The sequence below is a fragment of the Castor canadensis genome, chromosome 5, assembly GCF_047511655.1.
Source record: "Castor canadensis chromosome 5, mCasCan1.hap1v2, whole genome shotgun sequence".
In the NCBI taxonomy this organism is placed as follows: Eukaryota; Metazoa; Chordata; class Mammalia; order Rodentia; family Castoridae; genus Castor; species Castor canadensis.
Genome location: NC_133390.1, coordinates 157,163,333 through 157,182,797, shown reverse-complemented (window position 1 = coordinate 157,182,797; position 19,465 = coordinate 157,163,333). Strand labels below are relative to the sequence as shown.

The following is a 19,465-nucleotide window of genomic DNA, read 5'->3' as shown; positions in this document are numbered from 1 at the left end:
CTGGCGTGCACCCAGAAATGAACCCACCCACACTTGCAGTCTTTGACCCCACTCCAAAGACTCAGTCCACAGACATCCTGACAGATGCACATAGCAGTGTGGACACATGGACACACAGTCACCACTCTGATGATTTCCAGGGCTGGAGACCAGCTGATCATGGGAGACCCTTTGTGTACATTTCATTCCAAAGTTATGAGCTTATTTTGTGTGTTTTCACATTCTAGCAAGTGACATTGATTTTCAGGATCTACTTAGAACATGTATTTTAATTTAATTATGTATAAATATACATTTAGTTTTAAAAGAGTCAATTTTAGAATAATAGGGTTGGGGCATGACTCAGCAGTAGGGTACTTGCCTGGCACATGCCAGGTCCCAGGGTCCATCCCCAGCAATGCCAAAAATAAATTCAGAAAATTAAAAAAGAACAGTATCGTGAATCCCAGGAGAGGTGATGGGAAATGCTGCAAATGTCAGGATGCTGGCTGTCACGGGATTGTGAGACACAGACATCCTCGGCACAAGCGTGTGTGGGTGAATGTGGGAACCCGCAGATGTTGAAGGACACCCAAGGCTCCTTACACATGAACCTCTAAGCCTGGTCCCTCCTGTGTGCATAGGTCTTTCCCAGGCCCTGGTCCCTAAGCTGTGGGCAGAGGCTCACGCACACACACTCAGCAGGGCATGACCACACCTTGACCCTGAGACACCTATTCCTGTCTCTCTCGGCCTGTCTCAGGAAACCCACCTAAGCTTACATTCATGAAGTCTTAGTGTGTGCCAGCCATTGTCCTAAGCAAGTCCCCTGATCCCACAACAGTCCTGAGATTGTCACTGACATCATCCCTGTTCCACTGGGAGGAAAGTGAGACTTGAATTGATGGAGTCGCTTGCCTGGGACATGCAGCAGCATGGAGGCAGAGCCGAGACTGGAAACAAGCAGGCTAACTCCAGAGCCAGAATCCAGTCCCAGCTCTGCCCCTTCACTTGCCAGGTAGCCTTGAGCCAGTCCATTCACTCTAAGCCTCAGTCTCCTCACCTGTGAAATGGGGACAGTCTTCACCTCCCTTAATTGCTATGAGGGTTGAAGGAGGTAACACAGGACAGACTGGGGTCATGGGTTCCCAATGAGTGGAACCAGCTCCACAGTCTCAAGATTTGGGGGCACACAGCTGAGGTGGGAAGAACTTTGCCACTTGCTAAACTGTGTGACCTTGGACAATGTAACCCATGCTTCAATTCCCTTGCCTGTCAGTGGGGACACCTTACCGCAGGGTTGTTGTGCAGGTTAATGAAGCATATACATGCCTGTGCAGGGCTGTCAGTAGGTACGTGCTCAGCCCACCCCCAAGGCTGCCAGCTGCCCTTCAGACCCCAAGCTGGTCTTAGACCCCAAAATCCACCAAAGGAAAAATACAACATGTTGATTTTCCACAATAAAGAGACAGAAGCGCGGTGTTAGTAAGGGCCTCTTCCTGTTTATTGCAAGGCCCACACTCAGGCCTGTCCTACTCATGCCTCAGCACAGGAAGCAGCCTCTGCAGGAGGGGCAAGGGCCCCCCCAGCTCCACTGAGGGACTCGTCTGTGGGATGCAGTCATCAGTGGTTGTGAGCAGATGGCCAAGGGTCCTGCCACAGTCAATCCAGCTTCAAATCCAGCACCAGGGCATTCTGGCAGGAGAAAAGAATCAGGTCAGCAGGGATGGAAGGAAGAGGGATGGCCATCCCAGAAGGGATGGAACTGAGTCATGACCAAAGGTGGTGGAGCCCACAGAAGTGTTTCGGCAAAGGTTGAAGTAGATTCTCTTTGCGACCCTGGGCAGGTCCCCTCTCCTCTCTGAGTCTGTTTCCTCAACAGCCCAAAAGCTCGAATTTATTGAGCACTTATTGTATGCCTTTAGGTGACTTTGCACAATAAATTATAACAGCAGCTCTGTGAGGCTGTTGTCCTGTTCTCATCCCCATGTTAAGCACAGGAAAATGGAGGCATAGGGAAAGGTCATGCCCTTTCCCCAAGGTGTCAGAGTTCAAGCCATCCTTCTGTGGCAACCCTGGGAAGAGGGCCCCAGGATCTGAGGGGTAGGCTCTTGCTCATCACCCATTGACTGAAGGTGTGGATTGACAGGACTTTCCCCAGCCCCTCCCCTCACCTCTTCTATGTCCAGCTCTGCCAGGTTGTAATTGATGGCCAGAAGGTCTGGGAGTGGGAATCCAACTTGGAGAGCATCTGAAAAATACAGGAAGAGTCAGCTCAGCCTGATGGCTCTGCCACTATTAAGAAACCCAGAGCCAAGGAGGCAAATAGCGCTGTGACTGATTCATGGTATTCACCAGCTGTGCAGGAGTGGCAGTGGAGCTGCCAGGTGTTTACACCTCAGCAAAATCTCATTCAAGATGCTAAATCAAGAGTCAAGTCTGAACTGTAGGATGGACCTTTGTCCCCAGGCAGGTGACATTAAGACTGCATTGGATAAAGAAATGGGCACGTGAACTAAACAGAACTTTCTCAAAAGAAGAAATTCAAATGGCCAGAAAACACATGAAAAAATGCTCACCATCTCTAGCAATAAAGGAAATGCAAATTAAAACCACGCTAAGGTTCCACCTCACCCCTGTTAGAATAGCCATCATCAGCAACACCACCAACAACAGGTGTTGGCGAGGATGCGGGGAAAAAGGAACCCTCTTACACTGTTGGTGGGAATGTAGACTAGTACAACCACTCTGGAAAAAAATTTGGAGGCTACTTAAAAAGCTGGACATCGATCTACCATTTGATCCAGCAATACCACTCTTGGGGATATACCCAAAAGACTGTTACTCCAGAGGCACCTGCACATCCATGTTTATTGCAGCACTATTCACAATAGCCAAGTTATGGAAACAGCCAAGATGCCCCACCACTGACGAATGGATTAAGAAAATGTGGTATCTATACACAATGGAATTTTATGCAGCCATGAAGAAGAACGAAATGTTATCATTCGCTGGTAAATGGATGGAATTGGAGAACATCATTCTGAGTGAGGTTAGCCTGGCTCAAAAGACCAAAAATCGTATGTTCTCCCTCATATGTGGACATTAGATCAAGGGCAAACACAACAAAGGGATTGGACTATGAGCACATGATAAAAGCGAGAGCACACAAGGGAGGGGTGAGGATAGGTAAGACACCTAAAAAACTAGCTAGCATTTGTTGCCCTTAACGCAGAGAAACTAAAGCAGATACCTTAAAGCAACTGAGGCCAATAGGAAAAGGGGACCAGGAACTAGAGAAAAGGTTAGATCAAAAAGAATTAACCTAGAAGGTAACACCCACGCACAGGAAATCAATGTGAGTCAATGCCCTGTATAGCTATCCTTATCTCAACCAGCAAAACCCCTTGTTCCTTCCTATTATTGCTTATACTCTCTCTACAACAAAATTAGAGATAAGGGCAAAATAGTTTCTGCTGGGTATTGAGGGGGGGAGCGGGAGGGGGTGGAGTGGGTGGTAAGGGAGGGGGTGGGGGCAGGGGGGAGAAATGAACCAAGCCTTGTATGCACATATGAATAATAAAAGAAAAATGAAAAAAAAAAAAAAAAAAAGACTGCATTGGAGGCTGGCGGAGTGGTTCAAGCAGTAAGAGTGCCTGCCTAGCAAGCGTGAAGCTCTGAGTTCAACTCCATACCATTAAAAAAAAAAAAGTCATTGCTACAAAGATTCAGCATTGACCACCTGCTCCCTTTTAGCCTCCCCCATCTGGAGCCAGTGACAGGGCTTTGAGACCAGGCAGATGGCATCCTTCTTGCTTAAAGTGCTTCTTGAACCAGTAAATCTGAAGCCTGTGGAGTGCTCACCATTCACCATGGGGATATAGGCCTCTTGGAGGTAATCAGTGATGAAGGTTGTTAATTCCTTGGCCTGGGGAAGAGAAAGAAAGGAAGAGGACCTCACATGTCAGCATTCGGTGCAACACATTCCAGTCCAACCCAGTTCCACACATCTCTTCAGCCTCTGGGGACCACATTGCGATGGACATTCGAGACGTCAAATAGCTTGTCCAGCCTGCAGCAAACCTGGGCATCACCCTGGCTCCGCGCGACTGCAGGTCGGTACCTTTTGTCCACTTGGTCCCTGTCCACGTGATATGTAAGACTTGAGTCATGGTACAATAGTGGGGATATTCAGGAGACAGGAGGGGCTCTGTGGACCCCACCCACCCACCCCTGCTTAACAAAAAACCAGCAGCTTCACTCATCCACTCATCCTCTGCCCCTGTGTGTCTGTGAATAGGGGTATGATAGCATGTGCTCACGGGCTTCCCACTCGGGCCTGACTTTTTCACTTGGGCCCCATTCCAAGGTCTCTTCTCTGTAGACCCAAGGGAAATCAGGCCAGTCTTGCCCTCCAACCAGGCCAGACAGAGGCACTTGGGACACTTACATTGAACTTGCCAACTGATGAGGATCCCGGGGACAGGCTCAGTAATCTGTAAGGGATGGAAAGCCAGGAAAAGGATGGTGAAGGAATGTTCAGAGCCACTGGCCCTGGCCCTGGAGGAAGAGGATCTACAAGCTCCCACCCCCTCCCAATTCACGGGTATCCTCCACAGGCTGTAGGTGCTCATAAGTCTCTGCTTGCATGTCACCTATGATGGGACACTGACCACCTGTCATTATCACCCACTCCGTTCCCACCACTTGCACCCCTGGGCTCTCCTGTTCTCATGCGCTAATACGCCTTGCACCAGGACAGGTCACGTGATGGTTATCTGGGGGCTCTGCTTGTCCATTCTCTATTTTAGCAACTGACCCTCTGTTTCCACTCTTGGTCAAACCATTCATGCAGGGCTGAACCAAAGCCCGGGAGCATACATTCTGGACCTGGACAACACAGCATACCCTCTTTCCATCATGGTGATTGGCTAGAGTCAGTCATATGACCCAAACTAGATCCAAGTTTTGTTAGAACTCTTGGACCAGAGGCTTTCTCTTATTGTTGGGGCTCACTGTCACCCTGTGGGGAGAGGTTCCTGCAGATTTACTCAACAAAGTGGGTAGCAAAGCAAGGGAAGTACAGATACAGATTCTTTGTGTGCCTGGATCCGGCCATGCCTGAAAACTTACCAATCCTTAGAGTTTTCAGTTAGAGGAGCCAAAAGATTCCCTTCCAGGCTTAAGGGAGTTAAAGATGGAATTCTGTCTCTTGCAATTGAAAGAATCCTGACATAATATGATTCCCAAGGCAAGTGCAGAATCAAAAAGTGAATGGAAAGCCAGGATGTGAACAGTACCCTCCTTGAGTGTAAGAATGGAGTGGGATACCAGATGGAATGTTGTGCCAGTGCCTCGCATAGAAAGAGATCCATAGGAGAGGTATCGGAGCCTGGCCCTGACTCTCAGGTGGCATTAAGCAGCATGGGCAAAGGCCTCTGAATGGGAAGGGTACACGGACCCCTGACCAGGCTCACTGTAAAAAAGCCTCATGGAAGAAGTAGAAGAATTTGGGAAAGACTTTGAGTCTCAAGCTGACATTTAAGAAGACTAGGGATCCATTGAGTGTTGTTGAGCTGGGATCATGGCCAGAGCAGGGTATTAGTGTTGGTCATTGTGGAAGATCAGGGTGAGAGCTTGGAACAGGAAGCCAAGAGGCTGAAAATGCCCATACAGATCTACAGGGATGCCAGCAGGAGACAGCAGGCTCCTACCTGCCCAGAGATGTGGCCATCTGCAGTCTGTTCTCGTGCACTGAGTACTGGATATTCAGACTGAAATGCTGGTGGTGGGGAGGAAGTAGAGGGAAGGCAGGGTGTTCTCCCGTCAGCACCACCATTGCCCATCCTGCCCTCAGGTACTGAACTTGGAAGCCTCCCAACCTCCTGGCCTAGGCTCCTTGTCCCCTTTTCCTTGAACAGGACAGCACTTTCCAAAATACCGGGCACCATGGTGGATTCCTGCACACATCGTGCTATTTCTCCAGGCCTTTGCCCATGCTGTAACCTCTGCTTGGGGCATCCCCAACCTCCCAACCTCAACCCCTCCTCTGGCCAACACCTGTTCAGCATTTGAAACAGAATTCAGCTAGCACCTCCTCCATGAAGTCCTTTCTGATATCCCCAAACTGGATTTGGGGTCCATCTGTTCTCCCATTGCCCTGCTGGCAAGCCCTTCACTGCCCTTGTAATTGCAAAGGACTGCTGGGGGAGGGAGGAGGGAGAAGGGAGGGACTGAACCACTGAGCCTCACCATGCTAATCCTGTCAACCATGCACAGGTGCAGGTGGCACACAGTGGAGATTAACTAAGGACCCTTCCGCCCACTTCTTAGTTACCAACTAAAGTCCACCTTCCAGCCTCAAACATCCGTGAGGTTGGGAATGAACGGGGGTGGGGGGGAAGACTCCACTCACAATCTCCAGGAGAAAGAGGGACACTGGAGTCTTGCCCCGCCGCCAAACAGCGAACATCTCCAGGGTGCCATGCAGGTGCAGCAGGCTCCTGCCTGGCTCCATGGTGACCTTGGGGGGTTTCTTTATCCTGATCTGAGTCACCAAGGGCTTTGACTTGGGATAGGCCTCAGCTACCTGCAGAAACCAGGACACTCCACTGACAAGTTGTCCTTAGCCTGGTGGCTTCAGTTGGAACCAAGGATCCTTCATAAAAGGTGCTTTTTACTGAGGACACAGGAAGTATGGCTTACAAAGGCTGGAATGTGTCTATCGGGAAATAATCAGAGCAAAATACACAATTGAGCTATTTCTCTGTTGGACATAGAATCTACAATGCATGAAGGCTGAGCTAGTTCTCAAAGAGTACTTTATGGAGAAGTCAAGATGCTTCCATATTGGACAGGGGACATGTGGCATTGAAAAACCACCTCCCAAGTCCCTCCCCATTGCTGATAGGGCAGGACAGAATGCGGTGATCTTAGGGAGTTGGAGCGCTCACTTTCGGGATGAAGCCGGCCAGGGTCTCGGTGGTTTGTGGAGGCAGCTCACCAATCTACAAAATCAAAGTCAAGGTTGGGATTACTGAAGTCCCTGGTGCATCCTAACAACCATCCCCTGACTCAATAGGTGCACCCTTAGAGCCTCCCTTCCTCACTCATTTACCACTCTGTGCTCAACTAGATAGGGAGCTTCTGCATGGCCCAGACCATGGATTACACAATTCCAGTGCCTGTGGCTCTCAGCATAAGGTCAAATGCTGAGAAAATGTTGGGTGGAAGAGAAGGAAGGTGGATGGGAGGATGGACAGGGGGGATGGATGGGAGGGGGTGGGACTGTAGATGGGGAAATAGATAAGTGAATAAGTGAATGGTTGGGAGGATGGATGGATAGGTGGGTGAGTGGGAGAAGGGGAAAGTGTGGGGATGGAGGATGGATGGATGAGTGGATGGGTGGGTGAATGAAAGGAATGAAGAGCAGCAGTCTGGGTGGGTGGGAAGATGGTGAGGTGGGAAGTAGATGGGAAATAGACGACTGGATTGGTGGGTGAGAGCGTGGATGGGAAGGCACATGGATGGATGGAAGGATGGATTGGTGGGTCAATGAAGGATGGGAAGATATATGGGTGGGTAGCTGGATGGATGGATGACTGAATGAGTGGGTGAGCAGAAAGACGGATGGTGGAAAGTTGTATGTGGATAGAGCTGTTTCGCTGATAAACAGCAGGTGCACAAATCCACCTGTTCAAAGCTCTGGGTGCTGTGTAGATGACACGGAAGGCTAGATGGATTTGAGGTGCAGAGAGAGCTAGGACATGAATACCTGGTGGGTGGGTGGGTGATGACGGAATAAGAGAAGACAGTGGCTCGCCAAGGCATGAGAGATGCAGACTGATGACCAAAAGGTCAGCCACATGGACAGCTGGACATATGGATGGGTAGGTGGCGGTCACATGGATGGAGAGGTGGTGAGTAGTGGGGAAAAACTGATGGTAGAACCCAGAACAACTCTAGCATCTTCCAGTCCTAGTGCTGCCCACAGCCCCAGAATTATTCTCAGATACACAAACTAGGCAGGACTGCCAATCCCAGGGCAGAGGCAGACAGGGGTGGAGCACTGGACAACTCACCATCTTGTCCTGGATGTTTGCATTCAAGAACTTCTGTAGAAGGGCCAGCTCTGCTGTGAGGAAGGTGGCTGACAGCAGCAGCTGTGATGAGCCTTCGGCCAAGCCTTCAGGAAACTCGGGGGCTTCCCCTTCATCCATTAGCTGGATGGCTTTGCCCTTCTGAGGCTGCACCACAGGCTATGGAAGGGAGACACTGCCATTAGGGACTGTGGTCAGGGTAGAACTCTAGCCCTCCAGACTAATGGAGCTCAAATCAAGCCAGTGAAAGTTAGAGCCAGAGCAGGCCATGGCAGCTTCCTAGTGCACAGGTAGGTAGACTGGGGCCTGAAGGGATAAGAGAGTCAGTCACTAGACCCCTCCCAGTTTCCCCTGGGAGAGCTTTGGTCGCCTCATCAGTCTGACTCTGACTGGTTGGAACCCTCGTTTATCCATGATTCCTGCTTTATTCTCAGGAGTGAGAGGTCAGAGGCCAACACCATGGGCTGGGAAGAGCCCCACTGGAGGGACACTTTCTAGGGAGGTGACTTCATGGGACTTTGCATCCCTTTCCTGCAAGATGCATCTCCCCTTGTCACCTGGGAATCTGGAGACCTGAGTGAGGGCCCAATGCTGCTGCCAACTCACTATGGGACCCTCACCAAACTCCTCCTCCCTGAGTCTCAATGTGCCCATCTGTACAATGGTGGGGTCCAGCTGTGTGAGCCACTCTTCAGGAGAAGCAAATGGGTCTGGGAGAAATCAGCTGGGGACATGGGCACAGTGTTAGAGCAGAGAGAGAGAGAGAGAGAGAGAGGGCCCAGGATCAGGGGAAACCCTCATGGTAGGCTTGGCCTGCCAGAGCCCAAGGGACCCTCACCACTCCCCATCCCCAGTCCAGCCACCTGCTCAATGGGAGCAGACCACCCCACCAGGACTCTGTGCCTAAGCCCCATTGCCCTGGAGGCCCTCACTACTTACACTGAAGTCCACTTGGATATGGCTGGCTGTGGTGGCCGGTGAGGCTGTCAGGGCATATTTGATGGTGCCCATCTGGCCCACAGGCATGGCATCTGTGTAGAGGAGGTTCCACTCAGAGAGGTACCGTCCCCAGGAGCAGCCAGAAAATCCAGCACTGCCAACTGGTGCCTGAGCCTGGCCCTCTCTGTGACCTGAGTTAAGTTGCTCAGTGTCTCTGGGCTTCAGTAACTTCAGCTGTAGGAAGGAGGCAATGGGACCTGGCCTGGCTCTGCCAGCCCACACAGCCCACACACTAAGGGCCCACACAACCTGGATCTCAGTGCCTGCAGGATCTGGTTTATCAGTTGTATTCCAGAGGAGCAAACCAGAGCTCAGAGGAGTAAAGTGACTCCCCAGGCCACCCTACTGGGGATGTAACCAGTTTTTTCATCCTAGCAACTGGGACTTCCTTTCTCCCATACTAGGGAACCCTGTGGACCCCAAAATAATGCCTTCAACAGAAGGGCTGGCGTTACCACTATCAGGATCACTGGGCAGGACACAAGACTTGGGGACACAGGCAGAGTAGCTGCTGGATGGAGCACTGAGTGAAGAGTGCTCCACTCTCCAGGCCTGGGGTTCCCATCTGGACAGTGGGAGATGCCATGACCCCTAGTCTCCAAGGGGCTGAAAGCAGCCCCTTGAATGGAGTGTGGGGCATCAAAGTCTAGCCGTCCTGATGTCCCCATGTAGGGGTGGGGTATGGCCAGGGTGGCACTCACCATTCATGTTGACCCACTTCTTGTTCACATATACCAAGACTGCATCAATGGCTGGACACATCTACAAGCAGAGGCACAGGATGAGAGGGTCCCACATGAAGGGTCTTACTCTTCACACCTCAGTGGTATTTCACAGGCAGTCCCAAGAGCCCTAATGGGACAGGGGCTGGTGAGGAAACTGAGGATCCAAGTCACACAGAAAGTCAATGGCAGAGTCTGGAATAGGACCCAGATCTGACCATGCCCCAGGGGCTGGTCATCCAAGCAGATGACCAGCTTTGGTAAGCTGGAACACACAGGCTGTGTTTCCTCTGCCCACGCTCATGGGAGACATCATGATATGATCACCACACTCCCTCCCCCCGATCCAGCTACAGCCTCAGAGCCTTCCTCAGCCACCAACGACCAATCAAGGTCAGCACCCAAGAGAAAAAACACTTCCCACCCTGCCCAAAGCAACCTCAGCCAGAAGGGTGGAGGCTCCGACCACTCACCAGGCCTGGAAGGACCTTATGCAGAGTGCTATCCAGGAATTTTCTGATGACCTTGGGCAGCATGCTAGACACGAGCAGCAGAGGTGGGTGAATAGGTGCACCAGTGGCAGCAAGTCAGGCGGAAGACATGAAGGGACATGGTTACAGAAGCTCTTGCTCAGGAAGAGGGACACGGGGAGATGCAGTGTGGACCAGCCTTCCTCCCCAGCTGGAGCCCCTCACTTGCTAGGCAGGTTCGTCTTCACACTGCCCAGGGTGATCTCACAGCCCTCACTCTTGAACATGGGGATGCCAGTCTCATTGTCCTGCAGAAGCCGGTTGGTGGCCGTGATGTTCAAGACCACAATGATCTCCATGCTTGCTCCCGTGAAGCTGTAGATGGGCAGGGCAACATGGGTACCTCTGCCACGGGGGCTGCTATCCCCTACCCCCTCTTTGCCCATTATCTCAGCATCTCTGGGAGGAGAGGAGGGCAAGGGACTACCATAAAGGAAAGAGAAGGGGATGGGACCTGTCTGAGTTCACATAACCAGACTTCTCCCTCCCTTCTTGCTTTGGTGAACTCCTATACATCCTTTAAAACTCTGCTCAGCTGTCATCACCTCCCCCAAAGTTTTTCTAACCTCCCTCCTCCCCGGCTCAATACTTTCTCTCTTCCAGATCAGTCATTTAGTCTTTGGTTATCTTGGTCTGGTTCCCGTTAAAGTAAGGACCAACTCCACATCATCGCATCACAGCACCCAGACGGCACACAGTAGGTACACAGTAAGTGTCCAAGAGGCCATTCTCTTCCCCTACCCTGTTCCCTGCCATACTCACCTCTTGCCAGTGATGGTCATGCCTGTGGACACACACTGGAAGATGCCCACTCCAGGTACAAAGTTCAGTGTGATGACAGGTACCAGGACATCCTTGACCTTCATACTGGGAGAGGACAGGCATGCACAGCCACAAGAACTGAGCCCTCAACCCACTCCTCCACCACCTTGCTGGGAGGCCTTGGGTAAACCTATCCCATGTCACAGGGATAAACCTATCTTGTAGGGCCATCGTGAAATGTAAACAAAGGCTGGACATGAACCAATTTGTATACAGGAAGCACTCATCATATAGAAGGTGAGACGCTCAGCTGACTCTACATGACCTGGGCTGTTCCCTTCTTGCCTGTGGGTCTCAATTTCCCCAATCAGCAAAATCAGGAGACTTGCTTAGATCCAGGCTTCTCAGTGGGGCACTGTTGATATTTGGGATTGTGGCAGGCTGTCCTGCGCATTGTAGGATGGTCAGCAGCAGCTCTGACCTCGGCTCATGGATGCCAGTAGCACTCTCCCACTCCCCTGTGACACCAAAAATATCTCCAGACATTGACAGATGTCCCCCCAGAGGCACAGTCACCCCTGCTTGAGAACCACCACTCGGGATCCTGGATGATGAAGATGTGGCACATACATTCCCTTCCCCTGCCTGTCCTGAGCCCTTGGCAGACATTGCTAATTGATCACGGACCTATTCGTGCTAAGTCCAGACTGGGCAGAACCCTCCCCAGTGTATCAGGCAGTATCCTCCGTGGCACTTGCCATGAGCCACTTTCCTCCACTGTCCAGTGATCAAGAGAATCGTTGACCCCTCCCAGCTCTGCCAGCTGAGGACTTTTTCATTTACTTTCACCTATGCTCATGGCATTGCATGCCGGGTGTTAGAACTTGGCATTTCTTCCTCAAAATGGCCCTGGGCATCTCCAGGAAATGGTGAGGAAGCCCAGAAAAGAAGGGGCAGTGACTTGCCCAAGGTCACAGAGCAAGACATCCCAAGGCAGGGAAAAGGTAGCAGTGATCTCAACAAGGCATCTCAGGCCTTGGTACAGCATCCATACCACCCCAACCCTAGCTGTCCCCAGGCCCTGGCTCTACTTACTTGCTGAGGCCCTTGATGAGTTTCACCCCCGGCTGCTTCTTGCCAGCCTCAGCTGCCATCTTCTCTAGGATATGACTCTCCTCCATGGCACTCTGGACCTCTGCGGGGGACAGGGTCCAAGTGACACTTAGCTGGGATCACCACTGCTTCCCTTCCCTGCACCAATCTCTTGGCATCCCAGACCATTTACAGCCAGTGTGCCTCGCCCTGGACTGGGCAATGCCAGCGACCTAGAGATGAGCCCAGCCCCTGTCATTTCCGAGCAGAATCCCAGCAATGACATTAACAAGTGACAAAAGTCACAGGAGAAGTGCGGCCTGGAAGGGAGGAGCTGGCAAGGCTGTTGGAGGAGGCTATCTGGTCCTCGAAGGAGGAATGGAAGTGCTCATCAAGACACAGGGATGAAGCGAGGTGTGCTGGGCAGAAGGCCTGGCGAGGACAGAGGTGGGGCAGGGGAGGAGGTAGCAGGCAAGGGTGAATGCTCCTTGTGGTTGGAGGGTTAGGGACACACGTGGAAACTGGTTTGCAGGGCATATCATGGAGGCCTTGAACGCCAAACTAGGGCAGTGGCTTCTCTTGTGACCCTGGCACTCCCAATCTGGGTGACAAGGGGACTCATGCAGGACCTTGTAGGCTTGACACCAAAAGATGCTGATTCTCCAATGCAGAGGCCCCAATCCAAATGGTACCCTGTCAGAAACTCCTCCGTGATTTCAGAGTAAATCCCAGAGAGGGGACAAATGCTAAGCTGAAGGAGCTGTTCTTAGCCTTTTGTGCCTGAACTCAACTCACTCCATGTCCCAGTGACCCTGGAACTGGGGCTGGAAAATAGGCTTTACTAAGACCCCTCTCGGGGGATTTTAGCTTTACGTTTCACTGGATCCTGCCAGAGAAGGACTGGTCACCTTGTGTTTTATATTTCTTTATATTTACAGATGAGCCAACAGCAACATGGAGATGACAAGTGACTTGCCTGAGGTCACACAGCAAATTGGCAGAGCTGGAATTTGACACACACCTGCCATCTCCATAGCCCTACACATGGCCAGTGACCCCTGCCATCAGGGCCAAAAAGGGACTCCAAGAGAACAGAATTTCCAGCTCTGCCGCTAATTTGGGGGAGCTTGGGAAAGTCATTTCATTTTCTCTGGGCCTCACTTTCCCTTTCTGTAAAATGGGAGCATAATAACAACACATTGCTTGTAAGTTTGATTTGCAGATCATAGGATCTTCAAGGCCTGTAGACACGAACAGTCACTACTTCCCATCTGTCCTGCGCCCTCCCCTCCGGGCCCCCACCTGGGCCTGCAAGCTCACCATAGTTCAGGATGTCCAAGCCCAACCGCAGCACTGCCCCAGGGTCAGCTCGGGTGCCCATCAGCAGGCCACAGAGTGTCAGACACAGGATCTGCAGCATGGCTCCACCTGTGCTAAGAGGCCTGGATTGGTGCAACAATAGGGAAACTGAGGTACACACGAGGTCTCCTAGCCAGTGAATGACAAGCTGAATAAAGACCTCCCACCTGGACCCATCAGAGTTCCCAAGAAAGCCCTACTCCAGCCCGCCCCCACCAAAATTCTTCTGCTCTACTTACCAAGACCTGAAATTTTCCCAACCCGGGACCAAGCATGTAGTTCAGGTTCAAGTTCTGACTCAAAGGAACAATAAGAGGCAATGGCAGCCTGGCCAGTATTGGCTGAGAGAGGGGGAGCTCCAGCCAGACTCTGGCTGACAGCAGACTTAGGCACTGGGGTTCCCCTAACTCCTCCCAGCCCAGGCCTACTCCTGCATTCATCCATCGCTTCATCCAGCTCGCATTTAATATGTGCATGCAGGTGCCAGGCTGGCAGGGCTGCAAAGTGACCCTTCTATGGGATCTTAAAGCCTAGAGGGGGACAATGAGAAAAGCTGGAATGGGATGAGAGACAAAGTAGTCAGGAAGGACTCCAGCTCAGGGTTTTTTGCCCTCTAAGAATAACAAGAGGCTTAGATCAACAAGGTCGTGAGGGTGTTCTAGGAGAAACATTTGATGCCAGGATTCTGTTTCTTTTGCCTAAGCCATGCCTCCCTTTCAGAATGCCTGCGCTCCACCCACCAGTCACTTGCTCAGCCTCAAGGCCTAATTCCAGCCCTTGCTTCATCCCTTGCCTCCTCCACTAGGAAGCCTTCCTCCAGCCCCAGCCACCAGCCTCAAGATCAGTTTGAACCTGACCTGGTACATAACCTCCCCACCTGTGATGAGTGTTCCCTGCTACCCGACTCCAGCATTTGCTCCTGCTTTTCTCTCCACCAGGAGTCCCCAGTCTCCCCTCATGTTCCTAGACACCCCCCACGCACACCTCATACCTCCTATGCGTAGCTTAGCTCTGAACTCCTACACAGTGACGCCTGAGTTTTCTCTTCCTCTCTTCCCTCAGCCCCAGATGAGCCCAAGGACGTCCGTTGGCTCTGCTACTAACTTGATCTTCCTAAGTTCTACACATCAAAGTGGCCATGGCCAGAGGCTGTCTGTAAGATGGAGAGTACCAGGCAGGGATCAAGACAGAGATCCAAGCCCTGGTCCAGCCACCCATTAGTTGTGTGACCTCAAGCCCTTCCCCAATCTGGGCTTCAGTTTTCTCATCTATAAAATAACTGTGCTGAGGCCAGGCATTGTGGCTCACTGCCATAATCCCAGCTACTTGGGAGGCAGAAATTGAGATGATCAAGGTTTGAGGACAGCTGAGACAAAAAGTTAGTGAGACCCTTTCAGCCAATAAGCTAGGAGCGTTGGCCGCACACTGTGGTCCCAGCTGTGAAGGAGGCCTTAGGTAGGACGGTCATAGTCTGAGGCCAGCAAAAACCACAAAACCCTGCCTGAAAAATAACTGAAGCAAAAAGGGGCTGGGGTAGAGTGCCTGCTTGGCAAGTTCAAAGTCCTGAATTCAAATTCCAATACCACCAAAAAACAAAACAAAAGTGCTGGATGCAACGGTCTCTGGGGAGAGTCACAGATGGGGAACTTCCTTACCTTGCCAAGCTCAGAGAGGTCCTGCAGGCTGACCCTGCCTCCTGACTCTGCAGTGAGGAAGCCCTTATATTCAGGAGGCTGATTAGCTGCTTGGATAATTAAGGGTTTAATAAGGGTTAGATAATTATCTAGAGTCCCCAGTGCTCACGTGATGCTTCAGTCTGTTCCAAAATAAATAGCACAGACAACAAGGGTGACTGGAGAGCCCTATGGCTACAGCAGTGCAAGGGAACAGGATGTGTGGTTGCCCCCACTGTCCTCTTTTCCAGACTCAACACCTCTCCCAAGGCTGGGCATGTAGTCAGTCAGGCCTGTGCAGGGCACTGGGGTGACCACAGTGAACAGGCAGTTGGGGTTCTTGCTCTGACAGAGGAGATGGGGACTATGCAAGACCACATCCTTACTGAGGGAGGCAGGGAGGCTGGCGGAAGCCACTAAACCAGGGGTATGGGACAGAGATGCACGAACAACAGGATAATCGTCAAAGTTGGGCAACATCTCCAGCAGGGGATGTTGAGCGGATGCCCGAGGGATGAGAGCCAGCCCTGCTGGACAGGAATGATGGTGAAAAGGCCAGGAGAAGCAGCACTGGTGGCTCACGCCTGTAATCCTAGCTATTCAGCAGGCAGAGATCAGGAGGATCACAGTTCGAAGCCAGCCCAGGCAAATAGTTTGCAAGATCCTAACTTGAAAAAAAAGAAAAAAAATCACACACACATACAAAAAGGCTGGTGGAATGGCTCAAGGTGTAGGCCCTGAGTTCAAACTCCAGTACCTCAAAAAAACAAAAGACCAGGAGACACTAGCTGAACCCCTGCACCTATGCCTTCAGACCCCCTCCCAGGGGAATTAGGGGCTAACAGCCAAGCCAGATGTCCTCAGAAGGACTGTCCTGGAGAGGACGCAGGGACATAGAAAGTCCCAGGCAAGGGATCCCTATCCATGGAGGCAGAGGTGACACCAGAGTCACAGGCGAGCAGCCACAGAACAGGGCTCAAACCAGGCCCTGAGGGGTTCAGCTGTGGCTCTGCTCTGCAGGAGCTCCTCAGGGAGGCTTGGCTTGGGAACACCTCCAGCAAGGGCCTCTGTGCTTGAACAGTTCCGGGGTGCTCAGGGGACCTGGGGTGGTCAAAAAATGTCCACCACCCCACCCCCTGCCAGGGAACCCATAGTTCTGGAAGACAGAGGAAGCCATGGTGTCTACGTGCACGTGGGGTCACTGAGGGAAGTGAGGGCCTCCCTGAGGTCACACAGTGGCCAAAGCCAGGTTGAAGGGGATGAGAGCAGGCTCCAGCGGCCGGCCGTCTCTACCCTGATCCGGCTGAACTAGGGAGCCGTCTGCAGATAGCATCGCTTTATCCCTGCCGACCCGCCCACAGAGGCAGGCAGGGCACAGCCTCCTGTGCCCACACATGCACCCGCCATGCTCCTAACCTAGTCCCCTGGCCCCCCCTGCCTTCTCTTGGGCCATTTGCCCTGCACAAGCCTGGCACACAATAGGTGTTCAATCCATGTTGACTGACAGAATATGTGTGTGCCTACTGCGTGCCCAGGCTTGGGAGAGGTGCTGAGTCTAGGAGAGGGGACAGTGGGGTAACTTGGTGTCCACTGGGCAGCCACATAGAGAGAGGTGACTGGGCAGGAAGGACATAGGTGGGGCCAGACAGGAGAAGCCCTCTTGAGTGGGTATAGGTCATCCAAGGCCCCATCCTTGCCACCACCCTTACAAGCTGTGTGGCCCCAGCAGCTCGTTCCAGCTCCCTGAGCTGCTAGTTTATCCTCTGTTTAGGGGCAGAACTTCACAGCAGACAGCAATACTAGCACCTGTCTGGTATATGCGTTGTCTACACCAGCCATGGCACAAGTTGTTTGCCGTGCATGAGCCCATTTGCTCCTAAGAATGACCCAATGAGGTGGGCACTTCAGCAATGTTTCCATTTTACAGACAGAGAAACTAAGGCTCAGAGAGGTCAAGCCATCTGCCCAAAGTCATACAGCAAGTGAGTGGCATAGCTGGGAATCCAAAGCTCAGCCAAAACATGCCAGGACCTATCCAGTGGACTCTTGCCTACCTCCCTTACCTCTCAGACACTGAAGACGGGGCCGTTCCTGAGTCATCTTTCTCTTCCTCCAAGGCCCTCCCGGTCCCAGTGGGGGTGACCCCAGGCATGGCAGCCCTACCTGCCCCTGGGGATCAGGCTTTCCTCATGACTCCAGCACAGACACGTGCAAGCAGCTTACCCACTGCACATTTGTTATGCATCTGCTGTATGCTGGGCTCTAAGAAGGGCCTGAGAAGAGAATAGAGGTGGGAAAGAAACCATGTACACCAATACCCATGGTGTGCAGTTGGAAGCCTCAGTGTGAACCAGGAAGGGGGTTTGGAGACTAAGAGGCAGCACGCTGCATGACCCCACTGCTGAGGCCAGGGGGAAACAGGCTTGGGTAAGGGCACACCAGGGAGGCTGAGAGTAACAGCAAAGGGCAAGAGGAAATGAGCAGGGTCCGTGTTCAAGGTTAAGAGTGGGCCACGCAGGAGGACTAGTGGGATATAAGTCGAGGACCCCAGACCTGGGAGGACATGGACTTTCCCCCTCTGTTCCATGGAGTCATGTAGCAGTTTATTGCCTCTGCACTCTGAATGTGCTTCAATGTCTGTTTAATGTTTAGCAGTGGACTCCCCCCTTTTTTGTGGCACTGGGGTTTGAACTCAGGGCCTCACTCTTGCTAGGCAGGTGCTCTACCACTTGAGCCACTTTGCCAGTCCTGGTCTTCCCCTTTAATGTGAGCCTGATGCTAACCTTTCTTGGGAGAAGGAACTAGAGGGGTGGTGCAATAAGAAGCGGTGTCCTGTAGGTACCACAGCTGAGCGGAGTTGGTGGCTAGGGTATAAGACTGTCCAGTGCCACCTTCCCAAGCCACAGGCACAGAACTCCGTCCTCCTGCAACCTTTCAGCCTCAGCCTGGGGAGAGCCCACTCCATGTAGGGCACCTCCCATACACCCAGCATTTGGTCCATCCACTCTGAAGGCCACTTGCCCATCCCAGTACCCACCTGTGGTCCAGAGCCATGACCCTTGCCCAGGCCCAGTGCCCACCATGTGCTTTTGTGTGGGCTCCAAAGGTCTCCACTGACTGCCCAGCAGCTCTGGGCTGGCTCCAACCTGGCCAGTTCAGCAAACATCTCTGCCCTCCAGAAGGCTGAGCAACACCTCCTCCAAGGAGCTCTGAAGCCCTCCAGATTTGTCCTTCCTCACTTGCTGGCCCTCAGCCCCAGAACACCACATAGGGGACTTCCTTTCTTCTCAGTTGCTCGTACCACAGTGACTAATGCTGCACATCAAACCTGCCCTGGCGAGGCTTCTGGGTGCGTTCTGCATCCTGACTGGACCCAGCATGCCACACTAGCTGTCCCTGTCAATACCCAGGGTCATGGGCACCCAACAGAATGGCGTCCCTTAGGGATCAGGCCAGCTGTCTTTAGGGAGACCACAGGCTTCCCTCTTCAGGAAGCTTGACCCTCCTCTCAAGGGTAGTTTTAAGCCCTCCTCTTATTACAGAATTGAGCATATCATAGATACAAGCAAAGCATGGCTGGTTGGAAAAAATTGTTGAATAAATGAGTAGGTGAATGGATGACAGGATGGGTGCAAGGATGGTTGGATGGGTAGGAGAATGGATGGATAGATGGATGGAAAGATGGATGGATTAGGTGGATGGTTGGAAGGATATAGATGAGTGAGTGAGTGGATAGAAGGATGGTTGGATTAACAGATGGATGGTTGGGAGGATCAATGGATGGATGGATGGATAGATGGATGGATGGACAGACGGATGGATGGATGGACAGATGCGTCCTACATATTGAGTTCATAATCTTCTCTGTGTTATTGACTTATTTATGGGCTAGGGGAAGTCTCACAGATTTTCTTTTTGTCTTTCCAAAACCCTAGACCACCTAGCTTAGGACTGAAGCTATACTAACACCCAATAAAAGTAGGATTCATGAATTAACTAAGTAACCAAAAAAGAAAACAGAAGTTATGCTGTGCCGAGTGAAATCAGGAGGCTGGATTTTACAACCCACTCCTTTCCCTCTCTCAGCACCACCCCAACCTCCTCCTGTTACCAAGGCTCTGAGCTGAGTTTGGTCCCCTCTGCCTGTCCCACTCGAGGCTTTAGGGACAAACCTGCAACCCTCAGAGGGAGAATAGCTAGTGTCATACCGTACCAAAGGCGTTACTTACTGACGGGGTCTCAGACACCTT

The 19,465-nt window shown here is 52.0% G+C and overlaps 1 protein-coding gene across 1 annotated transcript; it reads right to left on the bottom strand.

Moving 5' to 3' along the window:
* Window positions 1-1,473: 1,473 nt before the first annotated feature.
* Window positions 1,474-16,054, bottom strand: Bpifb6 (BPI fold containing family B member 6). Its single transcript, XM_020151321.2, has 15 exons — window positions 13,504-16,054; window positions 12,187-12,286; window positions 11,092-11,196; window positions 10,495-10,644; window positions 10,273-10,336; window positions 9,779-9,839; window positions 9,018-9,109; window positions 8,061-8,237; window positions 6,933-6,986; window positions 6,395-6,568; window positions 5,694-5,761; window positions 4,430-4,475; window positions 3,844-3,907; window positions 2,154-2,230; window positions 1,474-1,674 (listed from the first exon to the last, which is right to left on the bottom strand). The coding sequence occupies exons 1-15, from the start codon at window positions 13,601-13,603 to the stop codon at window positions 1,642-1,644; spliced, it is 1,365 nt and encodes a 454-aa protein (XP_020006910.2). The 5' UTR covers window positions 13,604-16,054; the 3' UTR covers window positions 1,474-1,641.
* Window positions 16,055-19,465: the final 3,411 nt, after the last annotated feature.